The 19,099-nt window shown below is 53.9% G+C and overlaps 1 protein-coding gene across 4 annotated transcripts in view; it reads left to right on the top strand.

The window, feature by feature from the left end:
• SLC38A10 (solute carrier family 38 member 10) overlaps positions 1–19,099 on the top strand; it is a 42,067-nt gene that overhangs the window by 16,862 nt on the left and 6,106 nt on the right. For all 4 annotated transcript variants that reach the window (XM_046675361.1, XM_046675360.1, XM_046675359.1 and 1 more), the window contains 5 exons: positions 383–494; positions 1,706–1,812; positions 11,934–12,090; positions 18,002–18,169; positions 18,492–18,944. In XM_046675361.1, the coding sequence (XP_046531317.1) occupies positions 383–494; positions 1,706–1,812; positions 11,934–12,090; positions 18,002–18,169; positions 18,492–18,944 (997 nt within the window). The remainder of the gene's footprint in view (positions 1–382; positions 495–1,705; positions 1,813–11,933; positions 12,091–18,001; positions 18,170–18,491; positions 18,945–19,099) is intronic.

Here is a 19,099-nt window from a genome sequence, read left to right as displayed (position 1 = left end):
ACTCTGAAACCCGCAGGGATGTCACTATGGAGCTGGGTCTGTGTTCTGTTTTCTGTACTACATGCACTTTTCAAGTCTCTCATGGCCTTGCTCTAAAAGGAAAACGGAAGGACTTGATACTAACTTTCCTAAACGAGATGATAAAATTGACATCCCATATCTGAGCGAGGAGCAGCCTATGCCTTCCTGGACTCTGGCGGGTTCGGGTTGCGGGTTCACATTAAAGTTGCTCAGCCAAATCTGATTGCCCTGGGAGCGCTCCCCTCCCGGCCTTGCAGCCACACCTGCCTGGGCTGTTGGAAGAGCCCTTTAAGGGCCTGCTTCCAATAGAGTAGTAGAAGAAGTCAGTCATTTCAAAACGATTTTTTTTTTTCTCACGTAGCAAAAAGACGGGACCTTTGCCGCTGGCGGCTACATGCCCCCTCTGCGGTTTAAAGCGCTCACTCTCTCGATTGTGTTTGGAACCATGGTTGGTGGAATCCTGATCCCAAATGGTAAGTGGGAGGGCTGCTCCAGAGCCTGGTTTCCTGCTGGCTCTTCTGCTCTGTGTTCCTCTCCATCCTGGCTGTTACACGTGGGGCCCCAGGGGCATCTGCCTCGAGTCTTGCTGTTCAACAAGGTCACCCGGAATCTTACTGCCATCCCCTCTGGTCTCCTGAGAAAGTCTAGAGACTCTCAGGTGATTTTTTTTTTGGCGCCCTGAGAATGGCATAGGACAAAACGTAGCAGCTCAAGAGAACCACAAACACGCGTGAAACCTCAGCACTTGACGCCTGGTCAGAGACTCCAGTGCAGGGACGCAGGCTGACTTGTGACATTAGAGTTCGTAAAGCAACTCCTTCCTTGCTGTCGACCCCTGACTTTGCTGAGTGTCATCCAGGGAAAAAGTGAAGGCCCTGAGCAAGACTTGTCCTACTGCCAGCAGACAGACAGAGCTCATTGTCATCAGATATTGAGTGGAACCTGCGTGTGCCCTCCCCAGGTGACAACCCAGAGGCCCCACCCTTCAGGCTCCTGGCTGCCACGTCTGTCCTAGCACAGGTCCTGCCAGTCGCTCGCAGAGCAGCAGGTGGGGTGATTTAAGACAAGCCATCCAGGGCCTGGCCCCCTGGCTGAGTGGTTAAAGTTCCGCACACTCCACTTGGGTGACCCAGGTTCGCAAGTTCAGTTCCCGGGCATGGACCTACTCCACTCATCATCCGTGCTGTGGAGGCGTCCCACATAGGAAGATTGGCAACAGATGTTAGCTCAGGGCAAATCTTTCTCACCAAAAAAAAAAATAGCCATCTGAAAAGCCCCTGCTGGGCACCCAGATGCCCAGAGGCCATATGAAGAATCAGAGCAGGGTTGAGCTCTCTTTGTGCTGGGCTCCACGGGAAGAGGCTGGCTCCTACTGCCTCACTTAGGCTCACACAACCAAGGGCAGGAGCAGTTAGCCCCATTTCACTGGCAAGGAAACTGAGGCACAGAGAGGAGGGAACTTGCCCGAGACTCCATAGTGGGAAAGGAGCAGCCCCAGGTTCCCAGACCCCACACTGTGCTCTGTCCGTGGTGACAGATGGGATGCCCCTAAGTGTCCTTGTGGGCACAGAAGGGTGTGCCTCTGCTCCTTGCTAGTGTCCCAGAGGTGGGCCCAGAGAAGCCTTGGTGGCAAGGCTGGTTCACCTGCTGGCGCTTAGCCCTTCCTGTTGCTTCTTGTCCCCAGTGGAGACGATCCTGGGCCTCACGGGCGCGACGATGGGAAGCCTCATCTGCTTCATCTGCCCGGCTCTGATCTATAAGAAAATCCACAAGAACGCCCTTTCCTCCCAGGTGAGTGCTGCTCACAGCCTCTCTGCCCCGCCCGCCCGGGACTGATCTGGGGCGGGGAGAAGAGGAGGCGGGTTCTCAGTCGCGTAGTCCGTGAACCAGTTAGGAGTTTCTTAGGACAAAGGCACTTGGTCCCGTGAGTCTGGGAAACATGGGGTAAGCCAAGGTCAGCAGTCTTTGCACCACAGGGCCACCCGGAGCCACCACCACTTTTGTAGGGTGGTTCCCAGGGGGCTTGGTGTGTGTGTCGCAGCAACTTCTCTGAACAGCTTTTCTCTGTATGTGTGTCTGTGTGGTGGCTGGATTGTCCGTTTGTGGGCTCACACCTCTCGCTGCTTCCCATCACCATTCCCGCTTGAGGCCACCCCTGTTACCTCATGAGGGGCTGTCTCTGGTGGAGTTGCCTCTCCAGTCTCTTGCTGTTACAGACAGAACAACGACGAACATCTGTGCACACGAGCATTCCAATATCTTTGAGAACGTATCCTAGGAAGCTTTTAAAGACTTCAAAACAAAGGGTGTGAGCATGCGTAACTGCCTGGCTTTTGCCAGGTGGCTGTGTCAAGATCAGCCGCTGTCGCTCCACAGCTTAGCACCAGCCTCTTTCCCTTCATCAGACAAAGGGGGCCATCTTGGCTTCCCAGGAGCAACAGTGAGCGTCTCTTCAGGTGTGTAGAAGCCCCTGCATTTCTTTTCCTGGGAAGTCTCCATTCCCCGTGCTCAGCTTTTATGGACTTGTTGAGCTTTTGCTTATTGATATATTTTGGTAAATTTCTCAGCAGTATGGTATACATTCAGCAAATATACACATAATTCTCCTGTACAGATTGGTAGGTGTTTGCTAAGTGAACCCAACCTCGGAACCACCGTCCAGGGCAGATATAGAACATTCCAGCACCCGAAGCTTCTCTGGGGCACCTTGCAGGCTTTCCTCCCCAAAGATTGCTGCTCATCCACCTTCTGACATTTTGGGATAATTTTGCCTGTCCTTTGAGTGGGCATGAAGGGAGTCTTATGTATTGGCATGTTTCTGGCCTCCTTACCCCATAACCACACCTGTTACTGTGGGGCAGGTGGTCTGTGCCTTCTCCTTGCTGTGTGATCTTCCATTGCACGGTTCTACCACAGTTCACGCAGAGCAGGTAGCGTCCTGCGTGGGCTGCTCCCCACACCTCTCTGCGCATGTGTGTGCTTGGTCAATTATTCACTGAGGTGGGCATTGCTGGATTCCAGCTTATGTCCATCCAGCTTTGTAGATTTTGCCAAACTTTTCCTAGTTTTCCAAAGTGGTCCTCAGGACCATATTAGAATTCCAGTTGCTTTCACATCTGCTGCCCCTTCTCCAAATCCTAGCCCTTCCGCCAGGTGTGTAGCGGTACCTCACTTGAGTTTTAGTTTGTGATTCCCAGGTGACTGATGATGCTGAATACCTTTGCATGGGCTGATAGCTGTGTGGGGGTCTCCCTTGGTGAAGGCCTTCAAGTCGTGCCCACTTTTTATCTATTGCTTTGTCTTTCTTTTTCTTATTGATTTGCGGAAGATTTTAAAAGATTCTAGATGTCTTTTTTCAGAAATATATATTGCAAATATTTTTTCTCACTTTTGGCTTCCTTTTCACTTTCTTTTTCTTTTTAAATATTTTATTTTTCCTTTTCTCCCCAAAGCCCTCTGGTACATAGTTGCGTATATTTTTTTCAGTTGTGGGTCCTCCCAGCTGTGGAATGCGGGATGCCGCCTCAACATGGCTTGATGAGCAGTGCCATGTCCGCACCCAGGATCCAAATGGGCAAAACCCCGGGCCACCGAAGCAGAGCGCACAAACTTAACCACTCGGTCACGATGCTGGCCTCCTTTTTCACTTTCTTAATGACACCTTTTGATTAACAGATGTTCTTAATTGGAGTGTGGTTCAGTTTATTGATCTTTTTCTTTTGCTGGGTGCTTTTTATGTACTATTTAAGAAATTTTTGCTTATCCCATTGGTCCTGAAGATAATTTCCTGTTACAGTGTAGAGGCTTTTTATTTTACCCGTCACATTTAGATCATTGCTCCATCTGGACTTGATGGTGTGAGGTAGGGGTGAGGCTCGTGTTCTCTATATGGCTGTCTAGTTGCTCAGCACCCTCCTCTCCCCGTGGCACTGCAGCAGCTCCACTGTCATCAGTCACCTGTGGATGGGGGACTCTTCTGTCACTGGTCTGTCGGTCTCTCTCTTGTACTGGCGCTGCCCTGTTTTGCTGGCTGTGGCTTTCTGAGGAGTCTGGTCAGGCAGTACAAGTCCTGCAACATTACTCTTCTTCAGGATGGTCTTTCCCAGTGTTGGCCCTTTGCATTTCCAACTAAACTAGAATCAGCTCGTCACTTCCCCCAGAGCAGCCTGTTGGCTTTCGATTGGGGTTGCACCGAACTATAGATCGCAGAATTGGCATCATCATTCAATTTACAACATTTTCTAATTTCCATTGTTGTTTTTTCTTTTTTTTATGGCTTTTATAGATTTTCAAACTTTTGGGGATTTCCTAGTAATCTCTGATTTCAAGCATAATCCTCCTGTGGCTGGAGAACACACACGGAAGAATTTCAGTCCTTGAACGTTGGTTGAGATGGGCTTTGTGGCCCAGCACATCACCTACTCTGAGGATGTTCAGTGGGCTTTGTGGTCTGCAGTTGTTGAATGCAGTGTCCTATGTATGGTTAGGTCAAGTTTACTAACTGTGATTTTCAGGTTTTACATATTTTTACTGACTTTTTAATCTTTTCGTTTATCATTATGAGAAAGGAATGATAATTTCCACTGTAATTGTAGATTTGTTCATCTCGTCTATCAAGTTTTGCTTTTTATTTTGAGGCTATGTTATTAGGAGCATACAGATTTAAGATTGTTATATCTTGTTAAACTGACCCTTTTTCTTGTGAAATGCCCCCTTTTAATCTTTGGAAATGCTTCTCTCCTTAAAGTCAGCCTTGTGTGATATAATGTAGCTAACCTAGCTTTGTTTTGGGTTTATATTTGCACAATATAGTTTTTTCCATCCTTTCTCTTTTGATCTCTCTATGCCTTTATATTTAAGATGTGTCTCAGCATAATAGCATATAGTTGGTTTTTGTTTTGTTTTTATTCAAGCTTTTAACAGGAGTATTTAAGATTATTTACAGTTTAATGTAATTGCTGATTTTGGGGGGATTAACGCTTCCATCTTACTCTTTGGTTTTTTTGTCCCATCTGTTCTTTTTTTTTTTCTTGCTGGCTTTTGTATACATCGAGCATTTTAAGTATTTCTTCTTTATTCCTTTATTAGCTGACATTGTATTTTTCTATTCTTCTAGTGGTTATGCAAAGCAGTTTGATATGAATCCTTCACTTATTAGAGTTGACTGTAAATTAGTTTTTATTACCACTTCCCAGATAAGGCAAGTATCCTGTGATATTTTAACTCCATTTATCCTCCTCTGGCTTTTGGTGCTGTTGTTTTTATGTGTTTTAATTTTACATATACTTTAATCCCTGCAAGACAGTATTATTTTTTATTCTTTTTAAAGATCGGCACCTGAGCTAACATCTGTTGCCAGTCTTCTTTTTCTTTCCTTTTCTTCTCTTCCTCCAAGCCCCCCAGTACATAGTTGTATATTCTAGGTGTAGGTCCCTCTGGTTGTGCTATGTGGGATGCTGCCTCAGCGTGGCCTGATGAGTGGTGCTGTGTCCGCACCCAGGATCTGAACCGGTGAAACCCTGGGCCGCCGAAGTGGAGTGTGTGAACTTAACCACTCAGCCGCGGGGTCAGCCCCAAGACATTATTGTTTCAGATAGTCAATATTTATTTATACCGATCCTTGTGGCTTCTTGGTTTTCTGTCCCTTGGTCCCGTCTCCTGGCATGCTTGGTAGTTTGTGGACATTATGTTTGAGAAATTGGAGGGGTTCTGGGTGATGTTGTCTTCCATCCAGCCGACGGAAGGCAGGCAGAAGGCCTGTGTCCAGCTGAGGCGAACCTGTTTCTGGTCTGCTCTCACTCCTAGGGTATGGCCCTTCCCGGGTCTAACTAAACACCATCACCCTCAGATTGCCTAGTGCCCTGCTTCGGTTTCATCTTCCTGGCATCTGCTCTCTGTGGGACACTCTGCACAGCTGGCAGCTGGCACGTGCTTTGGGGAGAATTGCACACAGAACGTGGGCATTTTTCTCTGAGTTTCCTCTTCTCCAAGATCATAGCCCCTCAAGTCCTGGCTGCTGGGGAGCCCTCACTCTCAATTCCTGGTGCCCAGCCCTACGCATGTGTGCCAGCTCTGGGCTGCTGCTCTGTTATCCCCTGTGCTCAGCACCACTGATCGGGAAGCCTGACCTAGAGGCACCTCAGTGCTTCTCTCTGTTCTCTGGGGCCTCGCCCCTCAAGTCTCAGCTGCCAAAGTGGTTCAGCATTGTCTTCAGTGAGGTGATTTTAGTGAGTTTTAGGAACCCCTTAGAATATGAGGAAATTAACCCATTGCCTGCCGAATTGCAAATATTTTTCCCAGTTTGTCAAGTCCCAGTGTTTTAGTCCATCAGATTCTTTTTAGGGGGGAAAAAGTCATAGTTAGAAAGACCCTCCCACTCCAGTATTACTTAAAAAAAATTTTCCCTCAGTTCTTCTTGTACTTTCATGACTTCATTTTTTCATTTAAATCTTTGATCCACCTGTATTTTATTTGGATGAAAGAAACAGAGTTGGCATCCTAAGTTTTTTCCAAATGGTTCCCTGGTTGTCAGAACACTATTAATCCATCACTGATAGGAATGTTACTGCTTTCATATAGTAAATTCTTGTACATATTTAGGCCTAGTTTGGGTCTTATGTTTTAATTCGCCAGCTGGCCTGTCTAGTCACGTGGCCTTCCACACTGTTTTAATTACCCGGTCTTGAGGTAGTGCCGCCTGCTCTGAAACACTTTAATTCTAATCCCTCTTCTTCACCTTTATTAATAACATTTCTGGATACTCTTGCTTGTTTATTTTTAATATGAACGTATGAATCAGCCAATCTAACTCTAAACAAAAACAAGTCCAGCTGTTTGCTTTTTGGTCTAAGTGGAGGTCATTGGCGCTGTGGGTTAATTTAGAGAGAATCTTCTGTATCTGGCTCGCCTGCAGTCTGTGCTCGTGAGTCTCCCTGTGCACGAACGGGCGTGTGCTCAGTCTCATCCCCTCTTGGGCCGTCTTCTCTGTCTCCGCCTCGCAGACACCGCACACCTCCTGTACCATGTCTGGGAGACGGGGATCCCTTCTTCCACTGGTTTGTCTAACTGCTTGTTGTTTGTATATAGGAAGGCTACAGATTTTCATATATTAACTTTTTACCCATTTACCTTACTGGACTGTCACAGAATCTCTTGATAATTTCACTCTTCTTTTCCTTTGTTACGACTTTTCTTTCTCTCGTCTGTGTGTTGTCTCGCAGCCCTGGCCGTGGCGTTGGTGATGTGAGGGCCCAGCTCGTCATCTTCCTGCCTCAATTGGGACAGCTTCTAGTGTTTAACTGTTTAATGCTGGCTTTTTCTCACGCCTTGGTGTGTACGTAGACATAAACACACGCGGAATCGTGTTAAGGAAGCACTCTCTGCCAGTTTTACTGTGGTTTTTAAAATCTACAGAGCTTGTTGAATTTTATTAACTACTTTTTGAGCCTGTGTGGAGAAGATGCTAAAGCTTCTCCCTCTGAGTCAGTGTCCTGGTGAGCTACATTGTGAGTCAGTTCTGGACCATAGACCGTGGTGTAGTGTTGGTACGTGCTGCCGTGTTTTATTTCCAAAGACGAGTCTTCTGAGGAACACACTCAGAAATGTGGCAGGAGTTTGGCATGCCAGGCCTGGGGCCTGAGGGTATCTGCTTGGGATGTGGCAGGGCACCTGTCCCCCGTTCTCCCCCCGCCCCATCCTGGGAGCTCTGGCTGCCGCTCCTGAGGAAGGCACAGACCTGGCGTGAGGCCGAGTTGGCTCGCCCAGCTTGCCTGAGCTCTCCTGGGCGCTGCGGGGTCTGTTCCCGCCCACAGACCTCCAGAGGAGCCAAGAAAGGTGGGGGGCATGGACCTTCTGGGAAACGTCCTCAGAAGAATATGCTGGAACTGTGAGAACACAGTTGGCCCTTATCCGCCATTGTGTGGTTCACCCTGTAACTTGAAAATTGGAGAAATCAGAGGGTCTCTCTAGTCCTGACTGACACAGAGGAGCTTGGGTTCCATTGTCTGGAATTGATGCTTCTGGAATTGATGCGCTGTTGCCTGGAAGCCAGCAGAGGGAGCAGGAGGTTCTGACAGGCTACCAAGAAGATTGCCCCCTTTGCTCCTGAGAAGATGTCAGTAAGTAAACGTGCACCGCGACTCGCAGAGAAATGAGCCCCCACGGGTCGGCCATCTGATCTGAAGCAGAGCATGACCCCCAAGACCCTCAGCTGGAGTCCACGTGCTGGCTGGGTGCCTGCCTGACACTGACCACGCCGGCCTGGAGACCGTAATTGGGGCGTGTGGCTGCAGGGCAGTAGCCCTGCCTACAGGCTGACCTGTCTCGGTACTGAGCTGCAGCACGTGAGCCTGCTGGTCTGCAGACACCTGTAGGTGTCAGGAGGGACAGCGAACGTGTGCTCCTCACCCCTGGCTGCTTCTCTCTGCTCTTGAGTTGGGGACCCTGAGCAGAGATGGAGGCTATGGGTCACTGTTCAGGGGTACTCTGGGATGCCAGGTTGTGCGTGGGCCCCAGGCCGAGCCCCTGGTTTTCCAAGCCTGGGCTAAGATGTCAGGGTGTATTTGCACGTCTCCTCCTGGCTGGCCCTGCCTGGGCTGGGAGGACTCAGCGTCAGCAGAGCTCCGTGAAGGCGGATGTCCGGCACATGGGGCACGTTTATCTCCCTTTTGCCGGGTCGGAGCAGCCCTCTGGACTCGCAGAAAGTTGTACCCGGAAGGTGCGTGCTGAGGGGCCAGGCTCGGGCCCCAGAGGGGGACCCGACAGGGCCGTGGCAGCCCCTGCTCCCCACACTGGCTCCACCTGAGTTCCTGGTCCATCCACCACTGCCGACCCGTACAGGGGCTGTGTCTCTCCTCACTGGGGACTTTGGGAGAACCAGCAACCACTCCTCTTTGCCTACGTTCAGCAGTCAGCTTCCCAATCTCAGTGGCCAAGCAGGAACCCAGGAGCTCTGGCCGCTCACTCATCCTGGGGCCTCATAGAAGCCTTGTGTCTGTGGGACAGGTCTGCAGTCAGTGCCTCAGGGGACTTGGGCGACACCTGTGCCCTTTCCACATGCCCGGCCCCCCTGGGGCGCCACATGCTGCCACGTGGGCCTGTTCCCGCCTGGCTCTGGCTGACTCTTGCCTTCCAGCACGTGCCACCTGCAGACTGCAGTCTGGTCACTGCATGAGCTTCACCCTGGGGACTGAGACTCGCTCCGTGTCAGGCACAACCCCACGTGTCCTCACTGATGCCTGTGGCGTTAATGCCATGGTTCCCCTCAAGCTGGGCGTCTCTGGCTTCTCTGCCTGGGCGTTTTCATGGGCCCGTGGTGTTTCTTCAAAGGAAAGGGTGAGATTGGAGAGCTGGGATATGTGACCCATGACAAAGGCTCTGGCTGGGCCAGCAGGCTGCTCACGCTATGGACAGTGGTCAGCTGGCAAGTGCCCCGCACAGCCCAGGGGTGGCTTGCAAGCCAGGTGTGTCAGGAGACGAGTGGGGTCTTGGCAAAGAGAGAGGGTGGGGACTGCCACCAGATTGGGGAGCCGAAGGACATGCTCTGCAAGTGGGGACATGGGATGTCTCAGGCAGGTGGCAGTGGCAGGTATGTGCAGTGCCACATGGAGCTGGGTTCATTTTCTGGAACTCCTGGCTCCATGCAGGCCCTTCTTCTTAAATCGACCTTAAGCTGATGTTTTCTTGATCTTTCTCAGGAAGCTTGCTATCTCTCAGCATTGACAGAGTTAATGTTTTTTATTTTGCATTTGATTTTTTTCATTAAGCCCAGGAAGTTGCATGTTGAAATAAATGTTTCGAAGTCTTGGATGAAATGTTGCCTTTGGCTTGTCAGTCTCCCATGGAAATGTTCATTGATGTCCTCGTAAAAATACCTGACATACAGTGACCAGTAAAATGTCTTCATCTTTGTGTCAAGACCATTTTAGCACGGCTCAAACCAAGGCCTGGAGGTGAATGGGGTTTTGTTGCTGCCCCGGGGCCTGGGGAACCCCAGGCTCACAGAATTCCCCCCAAGTGCTGTCCTCAGTGTCATTCTGGAACTGTCTTCCTCCCGACTGGCTGGTGGTACTGGGTGGAGTCGCTCTTTTTCCCATTTCAGTATTTCAGGGCTCTCGCTCAGGTGTGGCGATTACCCTCTCAGGGCTGCAGGAGTCCAAGTTGGGACGTGAATTTTTTGTTGTTATTTCTCAGAGGCGTCATTTCTGCCATTGCCTGGAAAAATATGAAATGAGAGAGATTTAAAGTTTCTTTCTTTCTTAATTTTTTAAAACTACTTTGGTCATATTCGGACACCATCATTGCTCCACAAATTTTCCCTTCATGGTAAGAAGATGTGATATGCTGATCTGTGGGCACACAGCTGAAGCTGAGCAGCCACACACTTTTAAGAAAATAATTGGGGCGAAGGGCGGGGCTCAGAAGCTCTGCCCTGAGCTGTGTATTGTGGAGTCTGCAGATGCTGTTCCGACCAGAGGCACAAATCCCACTGCATCCCTGCACGCACCTCAGGCGGCCGCCGGCACCTGACTGTGCTGGCTAGGGGTCACTACCAGAGGGCCCCTTGCGACACCATGGCCAGGCCTCCTGCACCATGGCTGACCCCAGGAGCATGGCTAGCACTTTGTGTCCATGAGCACTGACCCAGCTCAGTGTTCCTGGAGTGGCAGTGAAGAAAATGGACTTTTTCCCTGAGGTTTTTTCCTAGCTGTCAGCATCCCCTTCAGGAGTACGGGTCCTTTCTTCCTGTGGAAATCTCTCTTCTCTAATTGTGTTGGACCCAGGAAAGTCTCACTGGTTCCTTTGATCTGATATTTTTAGAGTCAACATGCCTTTCAGAAAAGGGTTCTGAGTTCTGGCTCTGAGCCCGGGCGGAGGAGGGTGGCGGGGTCTCCCTGGCTCTCCGGCAGGCCGCCTCACGGGCTCCTCTCCTGCAGAACTCTGCAGAACCAGGAGTTACTGCCCCCTGGGGAGAGCCGGGTGGGCTGGGCCCGGGCAGGGCAGAAATAGCAGCATCCACTGCTGTGGTGGCATGAATGGCACAGAGAGCACTGGTCCAGCATGTGCACGTCTTAAAATAGCAGGAGCTGCAGGGGGAGACAGTTATATAATGTGGAGTTGTTGTACTGAATTACTGAGGGCAGCATTTAGGATCAGCTGTGGGGTCCCTCAAAGGAGGGACGGGGACGAGGCCCCTTGACTCTCAGGCATGCCTCCAGTGCAGCTTACTGGGCAGCACCAGTGGACACCCCCAGCTAAAGCAGGCAAGGAGCCGCCTCCTCCACGGCTGTGTCCCTGTCTGGGCCTGCTAGGTGACTTTGGGGGACAGATTGTTCATACTTGGGCTGTGAGGAGTCAGGCACCCAGTGGTCTGGGCCTTGCATCTACATGGCCACTGGGGGAGGGGGTGGGACATGCAAGGGCCCACCTTCAAGCTGGACAGTTGCCCTGAGATTCTTGCTCCTCTGGGCAAAGCTGTCAAGGGGCCCAGTCTCTGTAGCCGTGAGTGCAGGCGTGTCCAGCACCAGGCTCTCCAGCAGGCCTGGCCTCTCCAGCAGGCCTGGTCACTGTGCTCTGCCAGCGAGCAGGCCCCTCTGTTCATGCACAACGCCCCAGCTTCCTTCAGGCTCCCCTTGTGCAACCCCCCCGCCAGCCCCTCCCCACATCACCAGTGCAGCTCCAGCAGGTTTGGCCAATGATGCTGTCACATTAATCAGTGCAGCACCTTCATCTCCTAGTGGTCAGGGGCGCTGGTTGGCAGATAGGATCATGGCCTGCGCGCACTGTGCCCCCTAGTCCCTCCCATTGCGCTCACAGAGGGGGCTGCATACCCCCACACCTCCCACCTGCCCTTGGAAGGGTTGGGGAGGGGGAATATGTGACCTCTTTTGCTCCTGGGTCTTTTCCTCCTCCAGGTGGTGCTGTGGGTCGGTGTGGGCATCCTGGTGGTCAGCACATACATCACCCTGTCCGTGAATGAGGAGACCCCCATGGACTTGGCAAAGGAAGCCCCCGGCAACCCGCTTGGAGAGGCCGAGGGTGCCATGAAGGTGGAGGTGGCCCGGCTCCCAGGTAGGTGACTCTCAGGTACACACATGGCTGCCCAGGCAGCATCACCTCAGGGTTATGAGACGCAGGCTGTCTCACCTGCCAGCTGCCTCCGTCCTGTAGGGTGATGGAGGGCGGGGGCAGGGGACATTCAGGGGGCTAGTAGTGGGCGGCCACCTGAGTGCAGGGGACAGACAATGGATGGTGGACAGCAGGGCTTGGGTCTCACTGCCCACCATTCAGTGCACTAAGAGGTAAGTAAATTTGTGGCTGTTGCTCACATTTGTTTCGTTTTAAGGGTGTAAATTTCGAGCCAGGTTTCATGTGGACAAAGTCAGTGATGCCCCCTTGGCTTGCTTTACTGTGTCACGGTGTTGTCACTTGCCCTTGCTAGAGTGACGGCCCACACTCCCTCCTGCAGCTGCAGGCCCACCCCAGAAGGCCCCGCCTGTGCTGTGGCCCTGACACCCACCTGTGGGTGCACTCGTGGGGGTGCGGGGGTGCATGGTTTCCAAGCGTGGCTTTCCAGAGTACAGTAGGGACTCCATTGTGTCTGGGGGTGGTTGGTGCTTGGGGAGCTGAGAGAAAAGAGGCTTCTTGAAGCCTTTGGCCCCCCCCAGGCAGAGATGGGAGGGAGGCGCAGGGACGGCTACCTCCACGCTGGCCCCTTGTTGCCCGGCCGCATCAGGCTCGGGTGGTGTCTGCGGTAACATTCATTCTGGGGGCTTCTGCCCTGACACTGGTTGGTTTTTATGCATTCACATGAATGGTGCGTACTTGAGTGTCTGGCTCACCTCCCCTGCAGAGAGACCCCTGGCTTGGATTGAGATTGGCCACGCTGCCCGCCCAGCATGCCTCTGGGGGGAGGCCCCGTGGGGAAGCAGTGCCGTTTGCTGGTGGATTTCAGGTGCCTTTGGCGGTGATGGCTAAGGAGTGCCTGCCCTGGTAGGAGCCTTGGCTCCCCACCTACCGTGACTGACAGGGGAAGGGTCCCGAACGGCTGGCAAGAGAGGTGAACGTGCTCCGCGTGCTTGCTGGTGCCGGCGAGCCTGCCAGCAGTTGGAGGCACGTGGCCCTCGGATTTGTTCCCGTCTCTTCCGGTTTTTCCTCCCTGTGCTTGGAGAACCCCGGCTGGAGTCAGCATCCCACACAAACTCCCCTGCGGAGAGCAGTCTCTCTGGGCTCTCTTCTTGGGGGTCCCTGAGCCAGGAGTATTGGGGCGTGCGCTCGTGTGCCTTCCTAGGATGGCGAGGGCTGGCGAGAAGATTCCCCCTTTGCAGGTTCCTTGCAGAGAGGGCCCCTGGGAATAGTGGGGTTCAGCAGAGAAACAAGTTGGAGTGGCCAGAAGCTGCCTGGGCATCCAAGCCGAGTTTCACAGATTTGGTAACTTGGACGGGAAAAATCCACTTGAAGAGGGAGGTGGACGTCATACGCTCACCCCTCTTGACACCTGCTGGGTTCCTTGGCCCTGTGTACTATGGGGACAGAAGTGGACTTGGGCACTGGTGTTCTCTGTCTCAGCCGGCTGCAGGCCTGCCCGGTAGTGGATTTCTCAGCATTAAGGCAGCACCAAGCTGCTTGTCCCCATGTTGCTGCGCGGCCTCCAGCCCACGGCCGGCGGGAGCAGCTGCATCCTGTCATGGAGGCGGGCCGCAGGCCGCTGGCTCACCTGGAGCCCGCCGCGGCCACATCTGGTTTCCATTTCTTCCACGAGGCTGTAACAAAACACATGGCCCCTCTCGGAACCACATGCCGTTTGTTTGTAGCGCCTTCTCCATTTTTCTCACCCCTGGCCTCCCCTGTAATTGATGGGTTGCCTCGTTGAAGCAGAGCTGGGTCCATAGGGACCTTTGCCGTGTGCGCACCCCATCCGACTTCTGCCTCTTGGCGTGTGAGCATAGTTTTATTGGTCTCTTTGATGTCACAGAGGCCAAAATGGTACAGACTTTCTTAGCGCCCTGCACCGGTCCTGGGACTGCCAATGGGAGTCCTGCCCTCCTGGGGACACATGTGACAGGCACACACAGCCTGGCATGCTCTGTGAGTGCGGAGCCCACGCATGCGGAGCCCACGCACGTGCTGTTGAGGTGCACAGCAGGTGTGGAGGGAAGAGGTTGCTGTGCCCTGCAGAGGCTCTCAAGGCAATTATCCATTTAAAAAAAAGGCAAATTAGGCCATTTATCTCCTGTCTGATAGCGCCCTAGAGGTCTGGCAGGGCCGCGCGGTCTTTGTAACACTCTCGGCTCCCTCTGACTACAGCCACGTCCCCTTTCTCCTCCCAGCGTCTGCACCCCATTGGCAGTGTTGGGGAGCAGCCTTGGCCTACATGTGTTGTCTGACTCATCTCGTCCCCCCAGAGGGAGCGACACAGCTGTGCTTCTGCTTGGGGAGAGAGAAGAGGAAGGGGCAGGCTGGGCCTCTGGGTGCCTGGCAGGAGAGCAGATCAGGCCTTCAGTGGCATGGAAAGGAGGAGGGCCTGTGGGCAGCAACTACGCATCCGTGCATTCGCACTCAGGTCGCGGAGGGTGACCACAGGCCGGAGTGGGAGCTCGCCACTTCCCCTCCCTCTGCTCCATCACAGTGCTTCTCCCAGGGACTCCTTCGACTGCTGCCTGTCACCAGCACAGCCCCGTGCACACAGGCGGGAAAGTATCCGAACTGTGACAGATGCCAGCGTGCATGTGAGGGAGACTGGCTCCACGCATGGCTGCCTTCTCTCTAGTCTGGGAGCAGCATGGTCCTGCCTCAGCTGTCCCGTGCCCTGGGAGCAGGGGCTTTAACAGCCCCCATGCTGCATGTCACGCCCCCTGCCGCTGCTTGTGCTTTCTGTCCAGCTTCTCTGCCTGTGTGCGAGGCTGCGGCAGTGAGCTCGTTGGCGCTGTCCAGATAACTGCGCCAGCGTGGCCAGATTCGGAAGGGTCCCTCGGGCAGGGAGGGCGCTGCCTTCTGTGTCCCGCCCTGAGTCACCTCGGCCCACCCTCGTAGGTCCCCCAAGGAACAGCACCCCCGCCTCCACCTCCTGCCCGTGGCAGACGCGCCTGTTTGCAGGAGAACCATGAGGAGGGAGCCAGACTGGTGCCACGGCCACCACCCGCCGGGACACTAGGGTCCAAGGGGCCATTGAGACTCCCACATCTTCGAAAAGATGAGAGAATGTGGTAGTCAAGGTTTCCCTGCCAGCTAAGTCAAGAAGAGTGGGTTTCAGAAATGAGCCCTTAGCAAGTTATCCTTTCTCAGGACAGTGTGGAGGCAGGCACTTGGAAGGAAAGGCAGAAATCAGTTATTGGGAAAGTTACCCAAAAGCAGGGCCGGGCTTTTTAAAGTAATGTCGGCTGGCTGCTCTTGCTTCTGAGTGCATGGCCCTGGGGTCCTGCGCGTCTCCTGAACTTGGGGCTGTTTTCCAGTTGACAGGGACTCCATCTGTGGGACTCAGGTGTAATTTTAAAAGTCACTTTAATTTGGTGCTGGGCAGTCAGAGATGACTTCTTCCATCTTTATTGATCACAAGATGCTCAGAGGTGGGTCGATGTCAGTGACTAGCAGGGTGCACCCCCAGACTTGGGACGGTGGTCTCAGAGGGGAGTCAACAAGGAGGAGCCCTAGCCCCCGGCCCTGCCTTCCAAAGTGGAAACCAGCCTCGGGTGCAGATTTCCTCATCTCAGTGGACAGGGGCGGCTCTAGATGTCATACCCCCCATACTGCCATGCGTCCTGGACCCCAGAGACAGAGTCACAGGTCCAGTCCGCCTGGCCCCTTCTCCCTGAGCCAGCCTTACAGAGTGACTGGTGCCCACACTGGATGCTGGAAAAGAGCACCTGATGGGCAGCCCTCTGTCGGCCTATCTCAGGGCGCTCCCGGCCTGACTCACCGTCAGGAGGGTGAGTGTGTCCCTTGTCACCACGCAGTGCTGTTCTGAGTGTGGAGGGAGGCCGCTGACATCCCAGACTGCCCAAGCAGTTGGGGAGCTCCCACCGCCCACAGAGTGAGGCCTCAACATGGAATTTTCCTGGGTCTGGTTCCCTTCGCCTGGGATTGCTGGCAAGTCATCGTTTTCGGTAACTGGAAGTGACGACCTTGAGGACGAGCGACATGGGGCAGCCAGCAGCTGACCAGGGAGGACCCTTTGGGAGCCCCCTGGGGTTTGAACTGGCTGTGGCACGCCCTCTGCGGGCTGCTCCTGAGCCCAACTGCTGCTTGCCTCCCAGGACAAGTTGGGGCCAGAGCCGCCCGGCTCCCACTTGTTGCCTGGCTCTCACTGGCGGGAGAGCCACCACCCACCCAGGGCGATTTCCTGTCTTTGCGCAAGCTGAGGCTGTGTCACCATCGGAAGAAGAGTAGGCATGGGGCTTTCAGTTACTAATTCTGAAGTTTTATGTTGGTTTCACTGCAGCCAAGAGGCGTTGCTGGCCAACTGTCCCGATGAAGAGCTCGGTTCCGTTTTAGGAAACACCGTGTCCTTTGCCTGAAGACAGCTGCGAAGGGTGGAGGCCGGGCCGGTGGCCTGCCGGGTCGGGGAGCCCCGGGCCCCGCAAACAGTTGAGAGTCATGCCTTTCCGCGATGATTTCCAGAGGGTGGTCCCTCCCTGCATGCCTGACGTGGACTAATTTTGTTCCCTGCCGAAACAGGAGTGGTCAGGGGCGACTTGGTCCTGTGACAGACGGAGCCTTTCCTTCTTTTCTCGTGTTTTTCCCTCCCCTCCTGGCCCCTTTCTGAACTCTAATCTGCCAGACAGACACCTTGATTTACGGGGTTCTGGGGTGAGCGCAGGGGCCTCTGCCAGGGTTAATTGTGTGGCGGCGACCAGAACATTTTCACCTGCTCAGGCCATGGCCACACGCTTATTTGAATTAGCCACTTGGTTAAACTGCGCAGTCCAGGGTGTGCTTCCTGCTAACTAGTCCCCCAGCACCCAGCAGGGTCCCTTCCCTGGACGTCTGTGTAGGGGACAGACCAGCTACCTGCTGTCTGCCTGTGTGGAGGTGCCTCCCCAGGCCGGCACATCAAGTCGGCCTGGGGCATTTCCTCCTTGGGGAGGCAGCAGGCCCCCATCTGAGCAGGCCTGTTGTGAATCCCCTCAATGTCCTCACTCGGGCCCCTCCAGCTGCAGGGCCATGCACAGGGCCTTGCCAGCCAGCAGCACTGCCGCCCACAGAGATTTCAGCCTCCCTTCCTGGCCAGTCGTTTCCTGAGATGGGAGCAGAGGTTGCGTCAGGCCTCTGAAATGAAATGACTGTTTTGTAGAGTTTTTTCTCTAGATAGCTCTTTAGTTTCTGCCACGTTAGCCTAACACGTAGAAAGGAGAGTTTAATGGAGACAGTTTCCTAAGATGCTCTGCTGGGCCTGGTTCTGTGGGCCCTCCTCGTGCGCCTCTCACCTGGGACCTGCGTGCGGCTACCATGCAGGGAGCTGTCGGGCCTCTCAGAGCATGGCTGTGGGATGCAGGGGGAGTGGGGCGGTGGGCAGTGGGAAGGGACACTCTTTTCCTTGATTCCTTTCAATACTGATTTCCACCGTCAGCAGTAAGACATCGACAGAATTGCCATCAGCCTTCCCGTCCCCGCCCCCCAGTCTGCAGCAGGGGCTGAGTTTGGCAGGTGGTTGTCCCCACAGATGCCTCGCCGGTTGGCCGCCCCCAGCCCGCGACAAGCTGCGGGCTCGTGCTGCCCTCTGGTGGTGATGGAGTGTTGCTCTTCTGTGCCCAGTTAGGTGTAAATTGCATTTTGACATATTTTTGTTATGAATACACATGAAAAATAACAGTTTTCTGTGCTACTTAGCTGCTAATGATTGAAGAGGGAAAACAAATAACTGCTTAGGCTCTGCCACTCAACTGGGAAATGTGATTACAATCCAGGGAAAACTGCCTGGCACCTGTGCTGATTGGCGATGTGGCCGTGTGCAAAGGCTGCTCAGTTAGCTGTGCTGTGCTTACAGGCCAGAATCCAGTTGTGGACGTAGCCGGGGATGGCCGAGAGAAGCCGAAGCTGCCACGTGAGAAAGATGAGATGGAGCAGGCCCAGATTAAAGGCCCCGTGAACGTGCCCCAGAGGGAAGACGCCGAGGAGAAGCAGGAGGAAGTGCAGCTGGATCGGCCCGGGCAGGGTAGGGTGGCTGCCCAGCGGGAGGCCAGAGGGCGAGGAGGAGCGTCCTTGGGGCTCTTTCCCTCAGCTTACCCAGGTGCTGGTCCTCTCTGCCTTCTTCCTCTGATTCAGGTGGATGTTTTGCCCCTGACCGAAGCAACTGATTGGCAGCGCGCCCTCTTGTAGTTTTCTAGAAGTAGCATCAGTCCTCAGCTAGACAGCTATCATATTATAAAAGGTGGCACTTGCTGGCCCATTTCACTGTCGGGCACTAGAACCCAGTTCACAGTCCCTGGGCCATCCTCCCCCGCCCACTCCCCTACACATCTTCTGTCTCTTTCCAGGCATTGCGGTACCTATGGGTGAGGCCCACCGCCACGAACCCCCCGTCCCTCATGACAAGGTCATGGTGGACGAAGGTCAAGACCAAGAAGGACCAGAGAAGGAACATCCATCCAAACACATGAATGAAAAGGCTCCTGGGGGCAAGGGTCAGAGGGAGCCTCCTTTGCCGGATTCAGAAAGAGGGAGACCTGGACAGGACCAGGCCTTGGAGGCAGCAGGTGGTCTTCCTGAAGATCCTCAGAAGGTTCCAGAAGAAAATGGCCAGCCAGCTGTCGAGCCTGTGAAGAAGGAGCTGGGGCCAGGCGACAGGGGTGTGCACTTACAGCCCCAGGCGGTGCCCCCCGAGGAGCAGGATACCCTGGTGGCAGTTGCCAGGGAGAGAGCAGACAGTCTCCCCCTGCCAGTCCATGCCGCGGGGGCGATGGGCCAGCCGGCAGAGAAGAACGAGCCTGGTGGGTGTCAGCCTGGACCTGTCTGGGCACCCTCTCCTCTCCTTGAGGGGATCCCTGGAATGGGGTTGGACCAGGCTGGGTGAGGGGCCAGAGGGACCGATCACCCTGCTGCTGTCTGCTTTCTTTCTTCTCCTTCAAGATTAGCATGTGAATGT

Source organism: Equus quagga, chromosome 11 (assembly GCF_021613505.1).
Source record: "Equus quagga isolate Etosha38 chromosome 11, UCLA_HA_Equagga_1.0, whole genome shotgun sequence".
NCBI classification, from domain to species: Eukaryota; Metazoa; Chordata; class Mammalia; order Perissodactyla; family Equidae; genus Equus; species Equus quagga.
Note: the sequence above shows the minus strand (reverse complement) of the source record. Positions and strands in the feature narration are given on the sequence as shown.